This window comes from Colletotrichum tamarilloi, assembly GCF_030869305.1.
Source record: "Colletotrichum tamarilloi strain Tom-12 chromosome Unknown Scaffold_45.1, whole genome shotgun sequence".
In the NCBI taxonomy this organism is placed as follows: Eukaryota; Fungi; Ascomycota; class Sordariomycetes; order Glomerellales; family Glomerellaceae; genus Colletotrichum; species Colletotrichum tamarilloi.
The window spans coordinates 38964-57359 of record NW_026849428.1 but is presented as its reverse complement, the minus strand read 5'-3'; the positions used below and the strand labels follow the sequence as shown (position 1 = coordinate 57359).

At 52.8% G+C, this 18396-nt stretch overlaps 7 protein-coding genes across 7 annotated transcripts; 6 read left to right on the top strand and 1 right to left on the bottom strand.

Moving 5' to 3' along the window:
* Window positions 1–2014: 2014 nt before the first annotated feature.
* CTAM01_10168 (uncharacterized protein) lies at window positions 2015–3765 on the top strand (the record flags this gene model as incomplete). Its single annotated transcript, XM_060526184.1, has 3 exons — window positions 2015–2289; window positions 2350–2781; window positions 2838–3765. 3 exons carry the CDS (start codon window positions 2015–2017, stop codon window positions 3763–3765), a joined length of 1635 nt encoding a protein of 544 aa, XP_060379129.1.
* A 578-nt stretch (window positions 3766–4343) lies between these two features.
* CTAM01_10167 (uncharacterized protein) lies at window positions 4344–5878 on the top strand (the record flags this gene model as incomplete). The annotated part of the gene is made up of 2 exons (XM_060526183.1): window positions 4344–4695; window positions 4764–5878. The coding sequence occupies 2 exons, from the start codon at window positions 4344–4346 to the stop codon at window positions 5876–5878; spliced, it is 1467 nt and encodes a 488-aa protein (XP_060379128.1).
* Window positions 5879–6912: 1034 nt separating this feature from the next.
* Window positions 6913–8538, top strand: CTAM01_10166 (uncharacterized protein; the record flags this gene model as incomplete). Its single annotated transcript, XM_060526182.1, has 2 exons — window positions 6913–8363; window positions 8421–8538. The coding sequence occupies 2 exons, from the start codon at window positions 6913–6915 to the stop codon at window positions 8536–8538; spliced, it is 1569 nt and encodes a 522-aa protein (XP_060379127.1).
* Window positions 8539–9194: 656 nt separating this feature from the next.
* Window positions 9195–10616, top strand: CTAM01_10165 (uncharacterized protein; the record flags this gene model as incomplete). The annotated part of the gene is made up of 2 exons (XM_060526181.1): window positions 9195–9336; window positions 9394–10616. 2 exons carry the CDS (start codon window positions 9195–9197, stop codon window positions 10614–10616), a joined length of 1365 nt encoding a protein of 454 aa, XP_060379126.1.
* A 1958-nt stretch (window positions 10617–12574) lies between these two features.
* CTAM01_10164 (uncharacterized protein) lies at window positions 12575–13595 on the top strand (the record flags this gene model as incomplete). The annotated part of the gene is made up of 2 exons (XM_060526180.1): window positions 12575–13010; window positions 13087–13595. The coding sequence occupies 2 exons, from the start codon at window positions 12575–12577 to the stop codon at window positions 13593–13595; spliced, it is 945 nt and encodes a 314-aa protein (XP_060379125.1).
* A 106-nt stretch (window positions 13596–13701) lies between these two features.
* Window positions 13702–14412, bottom strand: CTAM01_10163 (uncharacterized protein; the record flags this gene model as incomplete). Its single annotated transcript, XM_060526179.1, has 2 exons — window positions 13702–14176; window positions 14231–14412. 2 exons carry the CDS (start codon window positions 14410–14412, stop codon window positions 13702–13704), a joined length of 657 nt encoding a protein of 218 aa, XP_060379124.1.
* A 1058-nt stretch (window positions 14413–15470) lies between these two features.
* Window positions 15471–15919, top strand: CTAM01_10162 (uncharacterized protein; the record flags this gene model as incomplete). The annotated part of the gene is made up of 2 exons (XM_060526178.1): window positions 15471–15676; window positions 15775–15919. 2 exons carry the CDS (start codon window positions 15471–15473, stop codon window positions 15917–15919), a joined length of 351 nt encoding a protein of 116 aa, XP_060379123.1.
* Window positions 15920–18396: the final 2477 nt, after the last annotated feature.

Here is an 18396-nt window from a genome sequence, read left to right as displayed (position 1 = left end):
GACTCCATTGTGACTCTTTGTACCAGGACACTCGAGACTCAACCACAGGTCTAGTATTCACGAACATTACACCCATATAATACAACAGCCTCAAGTCAGTCTACGTATATCTGAAGGCTCTCTTACTATCGTCTTCCAGCTCACTTTAGAAATCACCAAACGCGAGCAACTTCAACACAACATTTCAAACAAGAACAAGAGTGTATAACCGCTTCTTTAGAGAGATAATTTTTCAAGGTAGCAAAGATGTGCATCATTTACTGCTGCACAGAAAGATGCATCCGGTGCAGACGCCCGATAAACTACTACGAGCGACGATTCCCCTGCGCAGAGCGATATTGGTACATTGATGAGATCTCTGGTGCCGAGATTCCCACGTGTCCCAATGATCTTAGATGGATTACAGGTATAGAAGGATGGCGGCCTCATTGTGGTCGGTGCCCGCTCACGAATTTAGCATTTGACAATCCCCCAGCACGGCGATAGTTGACGAGGACCGGCAGATCAAAGAATTGGGGCAAAAGTAGGCATACATTACATGATTTATCTTTAAATATTCCTCCAAAGTAATTAAATTTGTGAAGTCCAAGGCTCAATTGTGGCTCTTGTGGGTTTGAAACTCGGAAAGACTTCATCAGGTCCTCATTTGGTCTTCTTGAGTGACTGCAGCAGCCAACGATGCACTAGGTTCAGTCTTCCTGTATCATCATCTTCCACTGTTTAACTAAGTAATCCTAGAGGGCATCTCAAATTTTCATTTATCCTGAGTATCAAAACCCCGGTGCTTGTTCTTCAAATACTTTCTCTGCTAGAAAGCCGTCTTTGCTGTCTATTTTTGGACTTCAATTCTCTGTCCAGAAACTTGAATCTTCGACCTTGGACAAGACAAAGAAAAAGAACTCTGAACCCTCGATATTTTGGCTCTCTACTTTGGCTGACCTCAGACGTACCAATGGTTAAGCCTCTTTATCGGGATGGGCTGCTGACATCAGCGCTGTGCCTTGCATCTTACATGCATGGCTTGCCCAGTTGTCCCCCAACCTCACCCATATCATAGGAATCCTTTCCCATCTCCAAAGCGCAGCGATTGGCCATATCGGAAATCCCACTCGAAACCCCTCAAGGCGGTTGCCAAGCCTGCGAAGCCCAACGTCTTCTCATCTTCTCTCTGGCGGGGAGCAACGTATGACACTCGTCTCGACTTGATTGGAAATGGGATCAGGCCGAAGTTCATATGACCGTCGCAGCGGGATGTGGGAAATGGAATCAAGTCTATTAGTGTCCTGTTAACCGTCTTGACGTGTTTGTACTTGTAGAAAAGAAATTGCTGCAGTATTTGCATGCGAAACAGCGCCAGAGCGCATTTGATTGCCAATGAGCATCATCAATTTGATGAAATTTCGCGCAACAACCAGAAGACAAGTAGAGCACATTCAATCAAGCTACGGACCCTGAAGGTAGTAGTCCCGGAGGGTGCATCAGCAAGTATCCACCCGAAGAGCCGGCGCCCCGTTGCGGCATTCCAGATATCAGACCCTAGCGGCATATCAGGCAACAGCTGGAAAAAGCCCCCCTTACGGTCAAACGTATCATCAACGACCTGATTGGAGAGCGAATGATACAAGCCAACAAGGAACATCAGTTGGCCTAGATGAACCGGTCTCCAAACGAAGCCCCTCGTCCACATCTTTTTGGGCGCAAAAAGATAGCCCTAGAGGAGGATTCACGCTAAATTCTGACAGGCGCGCCCGCAGAGGATGGTGGATGAACTTGTCGTTCCTTGGATCCAAATTGGTATTAGTTTCTGGATCTTTTCCCAGGTCTGCGTAGTGCGCCACGTTGAGGGCGGGCTTGTCTGGGATGATATGTAAAGACGACATCCCTCTAGTAGATGACCGTTGAGACTTTTCTCCTCCTAGTCACCCTGGCTGGTCTGTAGTTCTGGTAGACGACCAAATCACAATCAAGCTGGTGTTCGCCAAGTTGCATCACTCAACAACCACGGCCAAGAAAGATGGCAAGTCAAGTCGGCCAAGGGCTCGGGAACATGGCGGGCAACGGTACAGCCACAGCAGGAAGCTTCCTCGCCTTCTTAGTAGAAGATGTGCAAAAGTCGACTTCCTCGTACGCTACGGTAGTGATACTCCTCGTCTTTGCGATCTTTGTCCACAAGTTCTCGTCGCCCGAGCTGGACAGTCGCGAGCCGCCAGCGATGAAGTCTCGGATTCCAGTCATTGGGCACTTGATTGGCATGATCCAGCACCAGAGCCGGTACTTCAAGGTCTTGGAGTAGGTCCAACACACCCGGAAAAAGACGTAGACAGGCGATGTATGCTGACACTGACACAGACGCCGGAACATGGGCATCGCGACGCTACCTATCCTAAATGGCAAGATGTACGGCATTTGGGACCCGATTTTAATCCAGGCCGTGTACCGAAATCGTAATCTTTCATTCGAGCCATTCGCAGTTGAGTTTGCGCAGAGGGAATTGGGCTTCAACAACGAGACGCTTAAGATCATTGAAAACGGTACCTTGTTGCCTGAGTTCTTTGAGGGTATCCACGTTGGCATGGCGGCAGATAACCTGCATCGCATGAATGCCTCCGCTCTCGCATACGTATCTGATGCGTTGGATGATCTCTGCAGAGGGAACGAAGCTTATGAAGCGAGTAATTTCTGGATATGGGTGCGGGACTTGATGACTATGGCGACTACCGAGGCCCTGTACGGGCCCGGAAATCCGCTAAAAAAGGATGCAAGCCTGATGAAGGATACCTGGTGAGTTGTATCTCGTACACTTTGTGCAACGATCAAGAGGTCTCATACAAGTACAGGATCTTCGAATCGGACCTACCGGTGCTGATGCTGGGCATCGCGCCGTCCATCACGGCACGCAGATGCTTTAAGGCGAGAGCACGGCTTCAAGCGGCGTTGGGCGAGTACTACGGAAGCGATGGGGATTCGCACAAGGATGCATCGCAGATCGTCAGGAACCGCGCCAATGTTTTGCGAAAACACGGCATCCCGGGCAGGGAGGTGGGAATATTCGAGGTTGCGCTGCTGCACGTGGCCACCTCCAACACCATTCCGACGTTGTTCTGGTTCATGGTACACGTCTTTAGCCGTCCCGAGCTGGTGGCACGTCTGAGAGACGAACTCTTGCCGGTGGCGCAACATGGTGGTAACGGGGAGGTCACGCTTGACATTGGCACCCTTGACGACCGTTGTCCCTTGCTTGTGCGCTGCTATCGCGAGGCGATTCGCGTATCAAGTAAGGGAATGGGCAACCGACGCGTGCTGGAGGATACGACGATATCGGATGGTAGTGGGAAATCATATCTCCTCAAGAAGGGGTGCAACGTGCAGATGTCATCTCAAGTCAGCCACAGCTTAGAGAAAGCTTGGGGAAAGGATCAGGAGTCGTTTGATCCAGATAGATTCATCGTCAAGACTGGGAAGGAACATGCCGAGACGGAGAAGCTGAAGCGGGCGGCCTTCATACCCTTTGGCGGTGGGAGACACCTGTGCCCTGGACGCAACTTTGCGTTTGCAGAGAATCTCGGCTTCGTGGCGTCTCTGTTGCTTGGATTCGATGTTGTGCCTCTGGACGGGAACATGGAATCGACGGCCAAGGTGCCCAAAGCAGCGGGATGTTCGATGACTGGAGCCGCCGTTAAACCCGTCGATGATGGCGAGGGTTATGGAGTCCGAGTTCGGAGGAGAGAGGGATGGGAGGGCGTGAAATGGCGGTACATTAGCTGAAACGGTTCGAGTAGATGTCTGGATACAGTCAACGTGAATGGATTGAAATCTCCCCCAAGCCGTTAAGCGCATGATCCCGTGAAGTGTCATTCCTTGATGATGTAAGGCCTGTAGGACCTTCAGTTGATCGCCAAGACCTCATGTCCGGGAACCAGGTTTAGGTATTGTCGGCGTGGCACAAGATCGTAGTGATTGGAGTGAATAAGCTAGTTCCCACGGAAATTGGGGTACGATGATGATGCTACTGCGAGATTCGAGGGCGAGACCAGGGTGGAGCTGTCATGGAGCTTAGCTGGAGCAATCTGCCAAGAAATTTGGAGCTGGAGAGCTGGAGCTGTAGCTCCGGAAGCTCAGCCACACGCTACACGTGACTGTCATCACCCATTGACGTCATGGCAGCATTGTCGGGTTGCAGCTAAGAAATGGCGGAAGGTGCGATACTTGGCCCGGCAGAGAGCTCTTTCTTCTGTTGTCAGTGCTGTTTATTGTTCTTATTCCCTAGATTCCTTAATAGAAATGCTTCCTTTCCCATAGTTGAGCGCACATTAAACACCACAAACCAGAAACAGACGTCGAAAATGAGCTACGCGTTCCTTCGCGTATGCCTGCAACTCCCTACCAGCTTCGGACCTAAGCATGGTCCGTTGCGTCAAGCTTTCCGCCCAGCCGGGCCCGGCATTGTCACAAGACAGATCCCGGTGAACAGACGCGCGTTTGGGCTCTCCACGAGACGGCAAAGTGACCTCGACGACGCCAAGGCCAAGAAGATCAGCCAAGATGACATGACCAAGGAGGAAGAAAGGGAGAAGCTGGAGCGTGACGAGCAGATTGCGTTGAGAAAGCAAGAGGAAAGGCCATGGCACCGCGCCGGAGATGAGACTGAGCAGCGAGAGTTGTGCAAAGATCCCACAAACGGCGATAAGACTCGAGGTATGCCAGCTCTAATGTCACCTGCGCCCGAGCACACGTGCAGTGCATGATTACTTACTGTGAGCCAGGACGACTACTCACGACACCAACGAGGCTCTTGAAGCTCATCCTACCGCTGCCCTTCCACGCCGAACAAGCGCGGAACATACAGTCTTCCAAAGATAACAAGGACGATGACAGGGATTCAATCGCCCCGCTTGCCCTGCTTGTCCACCCTCAGCAGCCGTTGTCCTACCTCGAAAGACTACTCCAGGCTGAAATCCCGCCAATCGACGATGGTCGCCGAGAGCGAATCCCAAAGATATACTTCCGAGCAGAGGGAGACCACAAAGATGAGAACCAGGACAAGAGCGCATCGCAGAAGAAGGAGGGCAACGTCGCCTCTTACTCGGGTCTAGGCCACAAGGGCCCAAAGAAGGACCGCGATGAGACGAATTGGGTCAGATGGAGTAGCAGTACCGAGGTTGGCGACTTCATCCGAGACGCTGCGCGCGGCCGAGAGTTTGCAATTGGTATCGAGGGTTACAAAGAAGAGTTGCGGGTAGCTGTGCCGAGCTTCAATGACCGCACATACTACATGCGCGTTCGATTGCGAAGAATGTCTCGCCGCGTCGAGGAGTTGGCGAAACTCAAGCAAGAATGCGACACCCTTGCGCACCGTGGAGCACATCGCATGGCACAGGGAGGGTTCGGCCTCCTCGCCGGTTGGTGGGGAGTCGTATATTATGTTACCTTCCACACCGATGCCGGCTGGGATCTCGTCGAGCCAGTAACCTACCTGGCTGGCTTAACAACCATCATGGGCGGTTACCTGTGGTTCCTGTATATCAGCAAAGACCTCAGCTATAAAGCGGCCTTGAACATTACCGTCTCAAAGCGACAGCAGGCACTGTATCAGGAGCGGGGCTTCGATCCCTCGGCCTGGGAGGCGCTCGTTCACGAGGCCAACTCGTTGCGTCGCGAGGTTCGGTTCGTGGCGACCGAGTACGATGTTGACTGGGACGAAACAAAGGATCTTGGCGGCGAGGAAGTCATGGAAGTTCTAGACAAAGAGAAGAAGGGTAGACGTCGGAGCGACGAAGACGAAGACGACGCCGAAGAAGAGCGAGCAGAGCACAAACGCAAAGAAGACAAGAAGAAGGAAAAGTCTGACGATGGGAGCGAAAATAAGTCAGCGTCATAGCAAGTTCCTAGAAACCTTTTTCAGGTGCGATACCCCTGTATGAATATAATAGCCACATTCTAGCATGATTAAAACAAACACGTTTCGGAGGACCCTCGGGTAGCCCTGTCCTCGTTTCGCTCTAACACTGTGGATGTTCTGATGATGGCTGACTATTCTATCAAAGACACAGAACGCTGGAGATGGCATGCCGTCCGCAAAGATCTGTCTGTTGTCGGGAGACTTGTCATGTGGCGAGGTGGTATTTCTCCAGAGTCAAATCGCGGGCACCGATCACCAGTTGTTGGGGGAAAGATTTTCTCATGCTATCGAGCTCCATCGGGTGACCGACCACCAGACTCGGTGTGTTCCGGTAAGACCTGCCGAGACGGGACGGATCGGCTTCACCGAGATGCTCCGCTTTCAACCGCTACAGCCCACCACATGCCAATTCCACAAGGCGTGCAAGGCCAAGGGAGCGAGGAAGGCCTTGAAAGGGAGGGGAGCTCTGACCCCTAGGCGCCCAGACACCAAACTGCCCAACACCACCATCCCCGCCGCCGACGCCAACGGGAGAGCTTCACCCCACTTGGTTAACGCATCATCACACCACCACCCAACCAACAGGTCTCTGTTTGTCAGAATCTCGCAACCTTCCATATGGCCCTTCACTGAATGGCTGCGTTGACCTTCGAGAAGGGACACTAGAATCCATCCCCAGATCTGACGATACCTCTCCATCAACCGGGGGACATCAAGGCCTCGTCCGACGATCGAGTACAAAAGAACGACCGCTCGATATCACTCTGAGAAGCTGATCGGCCCCGCCATTCTCCTCTTCCAGGCGTATCCCAAACGGCCACGACCCAACCCCCGATTGGACAAGAAAGACGCCTTCCTCTCTTGTCAGTCGATCCTACCTCGCCGGGTGCCTAGGTACCCTACCTTGCCTTGCGTGCTCGCCCTCCGTCTCGTCCCCCTCCACCAGAAGCTAGAGCTCGGGCTACCAAGGTGTATCCGTACGGATAGAAGCGGTGCAGCTCCACCCCGCCGCCATGGCCCCCCAAATCATCCACCTCCCAGACGGACAGAAGTTTACAGTCACGCCAGTCTTTGCAGGCCTCTTTTTCAAGTCCCACGAGCTCAACACTCACAACAACCCTTTCCCCATCGGCTGGACGATCGTGCTCAATACCGAGGATGCACAACTCGAGGTGGATGGTGTCGACGGTGAGCAGGGCGAGGAAGACCGCGCCCGCCGGCGGCACATACACAGCTTCAAACAACCTACACTACAGGGCGATAATCTCTTCATCTCGTCGATATCACAGCCTTCCAGCACCGAATTCAAGCCCGCCGCGAGCCCAACACGCCAGATCGCCATGATGCTCTGGGTGACGCTCTACTGGTACTTCCATCAACCACAACCGTCACCTTACCTCACGACCGATGCATCGAGGCTAACGCCGGAAGAAGCGCGGCCGAAGGGTGAGTGGCGCATCAATATCAAGCGAGACGGGGTATTGCGGGGCAGGAACCTCATACCAAAGCTTGAGCGCATGGGACTTATTGCATCGCTGGACTCTGCGGTTGGGAACAACCTCAAGGATAACGGCGAGGAATGGTCGCAGATGTTTGTCTCGCGGCGCATGTTTTGGCAGATCCCGGGCCGGCTCTTCTTGTTCACCCTGCAGCGTACTAGTGCCGCATCGACAACGAACCCCGAATCGCCAAACGGGAGCAGGCCGACTTCACCTGCTCGAACCGAGTCGATTCACTCAAGGCATCATACGCCCATACACTCTCCGCACCAATCCACGGGGGGCCGTTTCGATGTCGACCTCCCCGGAGGACCACCGCCGATGACCATGGTCACGACATTGAACTTCCCCATCGGACCGTTCTATTCCAGTTCACATCTCCCAACGTACTACCCGCCAGCGCCTTTGATGTATACGGTCACCAACGGCGTGCGCCACCCCATCCGCAGGAAACCAGGCCGGATGGGCGAAGTCTTTTACTCGCGCTATGTGCCGAGCGTTGGGCAATATCTGTCATTTAGGGTGGCGTCACTTACACCAGAGCCTGTCCCATACCTTGGACCCCTGGGCCCCAAGCCTGTTGATAATGGCCACCTCGCCCACCTCTCCGACACAGAGCTGCTGCAGTCATGGCTGTCGAACCCGCGAGTACAGAAGTTCTGGGGAAATTACTCGCCAGACTTTTTGAGCAATGCGCTGAGCTCCAAGCACTCGTTCCCGGTGATTGGCATGTGGGACGGAGTGCCCTTTGGATATTTCGAGATTTACTGGGTCAAGGAAGATATCCTGGGCCAGAAGCTGGGGAACGATGCTGGGGACTATGACCGTGGCATCCACGTCTTTGTCGGCGAGGAGTGGGCGCGGGGACGGGTGCCGGCGTGGCTGACCAGTTTGGTGCACTGGTGCCTGACTGACGACTATCGTACGATGCATGTTTGTTTGGAGCCACGGATAGACAACGCGAGGTAAGATACTTCAACAATATCGAGGACGAACATAGCGGGCTAACTCTGGGGTCACAGATTCCTGCAGCATCTTCAATACGCGGGCTTTGCTAAAGAACGCGAGGTTGCGTTCTCTCACAAGCAGTCCTATCTGATGAAGTTGAATAGGGACGCTTGGGAAGGGCCAGCCTTGTGATGAAATGCGTGGGTTCCTTTCTACGAGAAGTCTTGGGAAATAAGTACAACACTATACAACCATATAGTTGAAGTGAAGAAGCGATGGTGGATCGCATTTAAGTGCTTACATGTGGTAGAGCCGATGTTGTGCTTATGATGGATGATATAGGAGATACCCGATTTAAACCTCAGAATAGAGGCTAGAACAATCGAAAGAAAAAACAAACATGTCACTACATCACATCGTCTTGCACATGTACCCATGAGATCGTGACCAAAATTCTTCAGGTGCTGTTTCTCTCAGGTGAGCTGTGTAATTACCTAAGGTGCTTAACGCGACGACGTCACAGCGCAGTGCCCGAGTCGCGTGCCTGAGACGGGGGTTCCCAGTCCAGTAGCTTATGTGGGTCTCATTCCCTCCGACTACCTTATCCCGAGAACGTGGTTGGCTGCACGGCACGTGGGCGACATACCCCGGTCGAGTGCTGCGCTGAGGCACTGAGACAGCGGTTATCTTGTGACCGACGTCCGACAATCGAAACCATCGGATGCTAACGCCTCAAACCTAAACCTTTCCAAAGAACGACCGCTCGCGATAAGACGATTTGACCGCCTCTCCCGTCTCTCGATGCCGTCTTCTTTCTGGATTCAATAACAGCGCTGTGCGAGGGAACTATGACCGGCCGATCGCCTTCGTCTTCCGGCCTTCTTCCCATGCCTGGATCGCCATCGTCGTCTTGGGCAATGTACCGCGCCCGCTTATCTGCTCTCTTCCGAAATGCTGATACTCAGGTGATCGTGGCCTTTTGGCTACTGGGTGCGCTTTCTTGACCTCTTTGCGCTAGGTCTGTCTTTATGCTGACATGTGGGATAGGCCTCATCAACAATGTCCTCTACGTAATCATCCTCTCCGCCGCCCAAGACCTCGTCGGCTCGTCGGTCCCCAAAGGCGTGGTCCTCCTCGCCGATGTCCTCCCCTCCTTCTTCACGAAACTGATCGCCCCCTACTTCATCCATCGCGTGCCCTACTCCCTTCGCGTACTGGTCCTCATCGCCCTGTCTTGCTCGGGCATGCTCCTCGTCGCCCTCACGCCGCCTACGAAATCCGTCGCCGTGAAGATGGTCGGCGTCGTCATCGCCAGCCTCAGCTCCGGTGGCGGCGAGCTCAGCTTCCTCGGGCTGACGCACTACTACGGCCCCATGAGCCTCGCGGGCTGGGGCAGCGGGACGGGTGCGGCGGGTCTGGTCGGGGCGGGTCTATACGTGGTGCTCACAGACTGGTGGGGCTTCAGCGTGCGGAACAGCCTGTTGTTCTCTGCTTGCTTGCCATCCATCATGTTCGTGAGCTTCTTCGTCATATTGCCAAAGGGGCCGCTCAAGGCGGGGCGGAAAGAGTACACGGTTGTTCCGGAGCAGGATCTGGAAGAGGAGGACGTTGAGGAGCTGTCGCAGAACGCCGCGTCGTCGGCTCTGCTTGCGCCGGGACCCGCGACCACTTCGACGGCGTATTCGGTACAGCACACTGATGCGCACAGCTTCCAACACAACTTGAAGAGGGCAAAGTCGCTTTTCTTTCCGTATATGCTGCCGCTTTTACTGGTATACATTGCCGAGTATACCATCAACCAGGGCGTTGCGCCGACACTGCTCTTTCCGCTGGCGTCATCACCGTTCAAGGAGTTCCGCGAGTTTTATCCCATGTACGGATTCCTGTACCAGCTGGGCGTCTTTATTTCGCGGTCTTCGACGCCGTTCTATCGGATCCACCGCCTCTATCTACCATCGCTGTTGCAAATCGCCAATCTCGTGCTCCTGACGTGCCACGCGCTATTTGACTTCATCCCGTCGGTGTACGTGGTGTTTTTGATTGTGTTCTGGGAGGGACTGCTGGGAGGCGCGGTATACGTCAACACCTTTGCGGAGGTCATGGAAAAGGTACCGAGCGAGGACAGGGAATTCAGCTTGAGTGCGACAAGTGTGAGTGACAGCGGGGGTATCTGCATTGCCGGGTTCGTCGGCATCGTCATGGAGGTGCAACTTTGCAACTGGCAGGTTGCGCATGGGCGGGATTGGTGTCGCAAGATCAAGGTTGGATGAGAGGAGACCATCAAGATGCTATTGCTGCGCAGCACCTGGGCAGCGGCCTGTGTCGAGCGTGGGGGCCCCGCGACTGGAGAGGGTTCTGGTACGATATCTTGCAAGGAGGGGTTGTCCCGTCGTCCACGATACAATCCGGGAACGGGCGCTTAGGTTACACGGGTTCGGGCCCGGGGGTTGGCCGGACGGGGGCGTTGATTAACGACGCTCAGCGCGGCGTGACACGACTTTTATCCTCTTCCCTTTTTGATTCGAGAACATTGTGATTCACTTGGAAGCGATCTACATTACAGGCGTCAGCCACAGGATAGAACGGTCGGGGACTCCCTTGTCTCACCGGATTCGGCAATGCATGTCAATTGGGGAATAGCAAAAGACATGTGTGGATGGGCATGAAATCAAGCCAGGGCCCAGGGTGGTGAATGAGGCTGTTCCGACGTCAGACATTGTGCCACTTGCACGAGGGTCCACAAATACGTTTATAGGGGAGAATGGGCGCGCAATCGCTTGATTTTCTGGCATGACTTTTTTCTCGTCTGGTTGAAGGAACAGCTGACACAACATGCCATGATGGGTCCCCCTTTTTGTTTTTAATACCACAAATCATCAATGAGATCAATTAGATGAATCTTACTGGCAAAGGACAGATGCTAGATTCCAGATTCAAGTTTCAGTGATTTGCTCATTGCACCATGATTCATGGTGGTTGAAGAGATTTCCCGGGCCAATTGGGCGTTGATACGTTCGTTCTCGGGAGGGTCCCGGGGGGCTAACGTTAGGGACAACGCTGCATTGGCAGGACGGGACCTGATGTTCCAACGACGTTGCACTGACCGCCGGGCGACCATTTGTCTGCATTGTTTATCAACTTGGCGCTGAAAAAAATTAGTAGAGAAAAAAAACCGAACTGATTAGCCTAGGCGGACTTGTTCCGTGGCCGGTGTTGCTGCCATTTTACGGCGGTCAGCGGCTAGCGAGCGGCCAGCGACCAACCCGAGAAATTTTCTCATTCGCAGTCATTTGTCCTTCGGCGTCTTGTTGTTTTAGCTTCCCATTCGCCTCGGGGTCTTAGTCTCGGTGGTAATTGTAGCCAAACGTTGATTCATGTGGGAAATGATATTTGTTATCCGCCACTACTTTCGGTCCATTTCCTTGAAAATTTCTCGCCTTCTCTACCGTAAGGTCGCTTAAGGTGAGGCGTGCGGTCACCGGTGTAAGGCAGAGAAGGTAGTCACCGCTGGGCCTGTTCCGGTTCATCTTCGCCCAGAGTTCTGAGTTCTCTTACACTGAGATTTGGATCTGGCAGTCTCTTTTGACCAAGATTCCAGGACTCGCCTTATCTGCACGACACGATACAATTCTCCTTCCACTTCACCCCTGCTTTCATCGAACACAGATGGTATCATCAGCCCAGATACCTATTCTAGCAGTCACCGCTTTCTGATCGGGTACTACCTTATTCCCACGGTCACCTCATCCGAATACACCTCCAAGCTCCGAATAGGCCTCAGGTCTCATTCACCTCATCTAGAGCTCGACCCTGAGCTTCTGAAGTGCCAAGTGGTGCTAGATTACGGATCCAATATCCGTCGTTCCTTCCCCCTGCAACCTTCCCGCGCCCCTGCCGCAGCTTCCATTTCCATTTTCCATCCCACCTTCGACCTCGACCTGAGGCTCGGCCTGCGTTGCTCGTCCGTTGCCTCATTCGGCTCTGACGACCCAAAGCCTGAGGAAACGGAAAGTGATACCACCACCGCCCTTTCCTCTCCTTCCCCTTGGAAAAGCGCCGCACCTCGACCGGACTTTTTATAGCTTCAACTTTTTCTGAATTCTTTCAATTCTTCCACCTTTCTATCACCTTTTCCTCTCTTACAAAAAGAAGCCTCACGCTTCTACTCTTCACACCTCTTCCATTCACACATATTCACATCCGTAAGCGCTTCGGGCACAACTACACAATGGACGAGACAGACGAACACAACGGCATGGGTGACCCGCATCACGACGTGTCACATACCTTACCACAGCCCGCTTCTCTCATCACAGACCTAGCAGACCTAGACCTCTTTAAAGAAGTGAGGCCACGCACATTCCACCTCTTCAAGGACCTTCCGCCCGAGATCCGCACAAAGATCTGGCGTCTTGCGGCACCCAAGCCCGCTGTCGTGGAGCGCATATCCAACAGCACGACCTTGGCCTATGGACTTCACCGCCCTGTCCCAGCACTCCTGCAGGTCTGCCAGGAATCTCGCGCCGAGATGCTCTACGATCCTGAGAACCCGCGTGGTCTAAGAGACGAGCAGTTTGAGATGCTGCATCTCTCCAGAGGACACCAGGCGCAAGGCAAGGGTGTGTACATGAATTATCGCCATGATACACTCTTGATCTATAGAGGTGAGTTTTGCCTTTCACCCAGTTATCTCACTTTCCAAACAAAGAGGGAAATCTTCAAAGACTAACACATTCACAGGACCGGCTCAGTCAATCATGCCCAGTGCTCTCTCCTTCATCAACCTCCGCCATCTCGCCATGGAATGGGGCCTCCGCCCCTGCTGGGTGCAGGACCACTGCCACAAGGGCGTCCGTCTCCTCCGGCAGTTCCCCAACCTCAAGACGATCACGCTCCTTGTCACCTTTCATCTCTTCAACGCGCTGCCTCTGGGCGAGTCAGGTAGAAAGCACCGCGAGCAGACGCAGAAGCGCCGGGCGCTCAATGAGATCAAGTCGTGGGTTCTTGGAGAGATTGATCAAGCTTTGGAGCAGGACGCCAATGCTCGTGTTGCTGCCGCTGCCGAAGCTGCTGCCAGCAATGACGCCAATATCGATACTAACTATGGCCCTTCATCTGAGTCTACATCCACACCATCAGCTGCGCCTCAGTCTTCTACACGTACCACTGCGTCTCCGGCTATCTGGAACCCGCCCGAAGTCAGAGTCGTCCCAAAGACAAAGTACTGGAGCATGCCGGCGTCGGCCTAGAACGCCCCGGACGACATTGCTTTCCAGACTGCTATCCAAATCTTAATCGATGGATCTCGGGCTCTCGGCGAGCCAAATATGGATATATATATCCCATGGGAAGTCATCAGCCGTGTTCATCGTTAGTGTTCCGCCAGTCAGCACTCCCTGGGGGTTCATGGGTATTGGCGGCGGAATGATACCCGTAAAAGAGGGAGAGGGCGGCGGTTCTCATGGCACGGTGGAAATCATAAGGAAACATGATGATCTGGGTTATGGGGACATGAGGGAGCGTTATTCTCTTTGAAAGCATAGCATTGGGAAGGGCTGCGGCATCAATGGGGCCCAGGCAAAGGGCCATGGCTTTTGCATTCATGAAAAAAAGGGCATAATGGGGCGTTAACCTTTGATTTTCTTTGATACCAAGTCGATAAATGCATCGATTACACACACAACACCTCTCAGTTCTTACCTCTATGGCATATTGATGGGAATAATGCCCTATCCTCCGTACATGTATCGTTCCGAATGCATTGAAACGTTTGACATCTGAGTGTGTGAGGGTGTTGGTGAGAGCCTCAGGACGGGTACGGGTTGTGACGCTGTTGAGTATGACCATTCAGGGGAAGGGCCTATCGGAGGAGGGGCTGTTGTACCGCTGCAAGTACGGCCTCGACCGACTTGGGGGCTTTGGCAGTGTGGTACGGATACAATGCGCAATGCACTTCAGGCACCGGGTGGCCCCCACGCCAGCGATACCAACACTGAGAATCGCAGCCAGAGTGCATCTTGGCAGAAAGTACGAGGTGTTTTGGTCCAGGCTGCTCACCGCATTCATATCGAGGATTGATTGTCTATCTTCTAAAACGGGATTTGGTTCCTTGCCATCTCCGAGATTCAGGTACGGCAGGCGCCTCGGTGCAATTTTCTCGTGCGAGTGCGAGGCGCGATAGGGGACCATTGTTCGGGAATACGATGGGTGGGTTCGGAGGACGGAGGGGGAGCTCGGTCGGATCTTGAGGGTGCGTTATTCAGATGGGGTCTTTTCGGATTGTGTTGGTTTTTGAATGGTCTAGGCTTGTTTTATGGGTCATGCTCTTCTAGGGTACTAGGAGGCTACCATGGGATAGTATGTTGGCTAGAACGGAACAGAGGGTCTGTACTCTTTTTGCTGCATTCGCGCATTCGCATATGTATTTAGGTTTCGGTGAAGGGCCTGGTTGGTGAGCTGTCGCGCGATGAAGGGGCGTGTTAGTCCTGTTGGTGGCTATTGCTCTTCGATTGGACTGCTAACACTCAAGATCTCCTGTCTTACTGCAAAAGGCATAGTAATCGCCCTTCTGCACCTTTCTAAATCCCTTCCCTCGTTGCTATTGGGCTCCCTATATAAGGGGGCCAATATAGATATACGCATCGGGAAAATCTGGGGTGGACAGCGGTGTCTCTCTTACGCATCGTGACACCCAAGGTAAAGAGCAAAGATCCAACGACAGGCCCGCAAACCGGAATCTCTCTTCATTTGCTCAACTCGCTCATCGAATTGTTCTGGAAAGCTTCCACGCATGTTCTTTCGGACTTCTACAATCGTAGAAATTTGGGGAAAAGGAAAGGGAGGCATACTAAGAAGGTGGTGCTTGGGGAAAGTGATGCACCTATGACGCACCTGCCCTCACCTTACGCTCTTTCCCCAGATTCGCTCAAGCGTCTTGGTGTCGTCACCGTCCAATTGCACGGCAGCCTCCAAACTTCAACTTCAACTTCATCGCATGGTCTAGCCATTTTGACGCACAACACTGAGATCATTCACTGCAAACGCATCCTGTCGATAAAAAGAAAACCCTATATCAAAAGAGACCGGGATCAAACAGCTCCTACACTCTCCCTCATAACACCACAATGATCCCCGCAAGACCTCTCCCCCTCCGCCGCCTCGCGGCCGCGCGACCCGTTTCCGGACTCGGAGCCACGACGGCACCCTTCGCTGCGGCGCGCCGGGTTGAGGGCCAGGTCCGGTGGAGCACGCATAACCCCAAGGAAGGCGACCTCGGTGGACCCGGTGGGCAGGAGCCTGTGCCGTCTACGAGCAGTGCCGCGCAGAGCTGGTGAGTGCACCCCGTCTCATGTGACAAGATTCTAGAGGGAATTCTCTTGTTGTTGGAGGTGTGTCCATGGTCCTGTGTTAACGTGTTTTGGGGACTAGGCCGACGTTGGTCGCTATTGCTGCTGTTGGACTCGGTGTTGGGAGCTATCTTGTTCATATGACGGGTAAGTCCAAGGGGCAGGGGACGGTGATGGAGAAGGGGGAGTTTGATAAGTTAGCGGAGAGGGTTGCGTCGAGGAAGTAGAGACTGCTGGGTTGGTGGTTGGGTCTGAATGGGCTCAAGCGTGGGTGAGGTTTGAGGGATGTTAAGGCCAAAAGCTGTAAAGGATCTGTGTAATTTCGAGATTGTGAATGAGCTCGCAGGATTTCCGGAGAAGGATTGAGTCTTTCTAGCGACGGAGGCCGATTATTTGACGTTCAAGAGGAGTGCTTCATTTAATCTAGTTTCGTATTTACTGGTGGCGACAGTTCTACCTATAGCACCCAACGTAAGCAAGACTTGTCAACTCGTTGTCTTGATTATCTCACTCGCTGTGGTTTGCAGGCTTGGAATATTGACATCGATACCACATTTCACCTCACCAGTCCCACGGCGATCTTTTTATCAGACTCCAGACGGGAGCAAGACTGTCTGAGAAGCATCTCCACGCTGTCACCCCGTCGCCTTTGAGAATTCCGGCATGAGCATTCTATTACAAAGCGAGGATCCAAGTGGAAGACATATACAGTAGAAAGTGGCTTGGTTTTTCTAAGCGAGGGACCCTGAAGGGGTCGTATCTAAATACCGTACGAAGCGGGCTGTTGTCTCGTAGTAAGTGGTATCGTACGGCAGTAAGGGGGGAACGCCACGTGTGGCGTTGCGACACATTCCTATAACGGAACTGGATCTGTATTTGAGTGAGCCCCTCGTCAACTGCTATCGTTTCTTACTCTGAAGGAGAAATGCGCTCTTCCAGCGGATGAGTGAGCTTGGGGACCAGTCTAGCCCCAAGGCAGGCCAAGGTAATAGAGGCCTACCACTCCCCGATAACCCCACCTCATGCTCCTTTAGCTTGCTGAACTTGACTCACTTAGGAGTTCCATGAATCCTGTGGAGAATTGGTCTTTCGTCAAGGGTAATGTATCTTTCGCAACTGACTTATTTACAAAAAAGGGGTCGCCTTGTTTGGTAAAACCAGCCGTCGGCCTCCCGGATAGCTTCGCCTTCGATATTCAGGGACGTCGCGAACACTAACAAGTGCTTCTCTCTATCTAATGTACATGATTGCCTGGATTGACGTTTGAGTTGTGGAAGGGAGAAAAGCCGAGGGGAGCTCAAATTGGATGAGGAGGAAACAGAGGCATAGCCGCAGATTAATGTCCACTAGAAATTCTGCATTGTTTCGTAAAGGGGGGTGCTGTGAATGATTGTGACACCAAGATCTACCGAACTTAATAGCAGCGGTATAAACCAAGCATGTTCGTCTCAAGTTCACTGCTCGAAGTTTCCTTGGACATGGGTTCGTTCTTTCTTGATGTTGTCAGTGGAGCATCCGATGCTTATTGTTCTCTTACTTAAGCGGCAACTCATCCAGACCCAGTCGAGAAACCCACCTCGAAAAGTTGTTTTCGGCCCTTTATTCATTCAACAACTCAAAATGCAAGCATGACACACATGGGGCTTAGTATTCTCTTAATTCCCTTGATTGCTTAGAAAGCCATAGCTTAGACCCGTTGTTGCTTGTTTTTTTGAGGGTTATGCCCACCTTCTCTATCTGTATTTCCGTAAACCCGTGATTTTATCAGATAGAACTTGCAGGAGTGTTGCTAAGATCCATATTTGCGAGATCCTTTCTTGATGGACATCACTTGGCGGATGCACTTGGCAACTGAGCTTAAAATTTAGTCGCCGTACCTTAGTGCACAGCGCTATATCGAAGCGACGGTCCAGAATAGCACTTTGAGCATGAGAAGGCCTCCATTGCGTGAGGTTGCAATCGTTCTCGGGCATGACGTATTATGCCAAAGCTTTCCATGGTTTCCGCCCTCAAATTTGGACGACAGTTGTCAAATCAGTCGCGAGAGCATGATTCAAACGTCCGCCACCCTGTTGCGCACTCTCCCCTCTACTCAGCCCTCATTGGCCTTACGGGGCTATGCTGGTGAGCCATGAGTAGGGGCCCCCCTGCAGGGGTCCCGCCGATCTACGCAGATATTTCCGCAGCGACGGATTCCAGATCCCAGGAACGTTGGGTTTCTGATGGTTGATAAGCATCTCGCGCCGCCAACTACCGGTGGATCGGTCCGATCAGATATGCTCTCATTGCTCTCAGCGGTTGTCGACCGGCCAATGGCATTCAGAACCGCTGAGCCCCAATTGTAACTCGGCTTCTGCGGCTACGCCGTACTCCACCCTGCCGAGTCTTGAGTAAGTTGGGCCGTATGGATTGCACTGACGAAATGGTAGGGAGCGCATAGCTTTTTCGGTCAGCTCTCGGAGGGTCATCGCAAAATCCGGTTTAACGGGGATGGTAGCTGTTTGTATCCGCGCGGGTGACGTGATTGAGGGATTTCAAGAGCTTGGATTGGTTACGATATTGTTGAATCCTCTCCTTTGGTGTTCAATGATATAAACGCTGGCCTTCGCCTTCGAGACTTTGGCGTTGGTTCGACAACCATCTCAGTGAACATTCTTTTGCCGCACTTACACTAAATCTAGACTTCAACCTTGTTCACACAGCT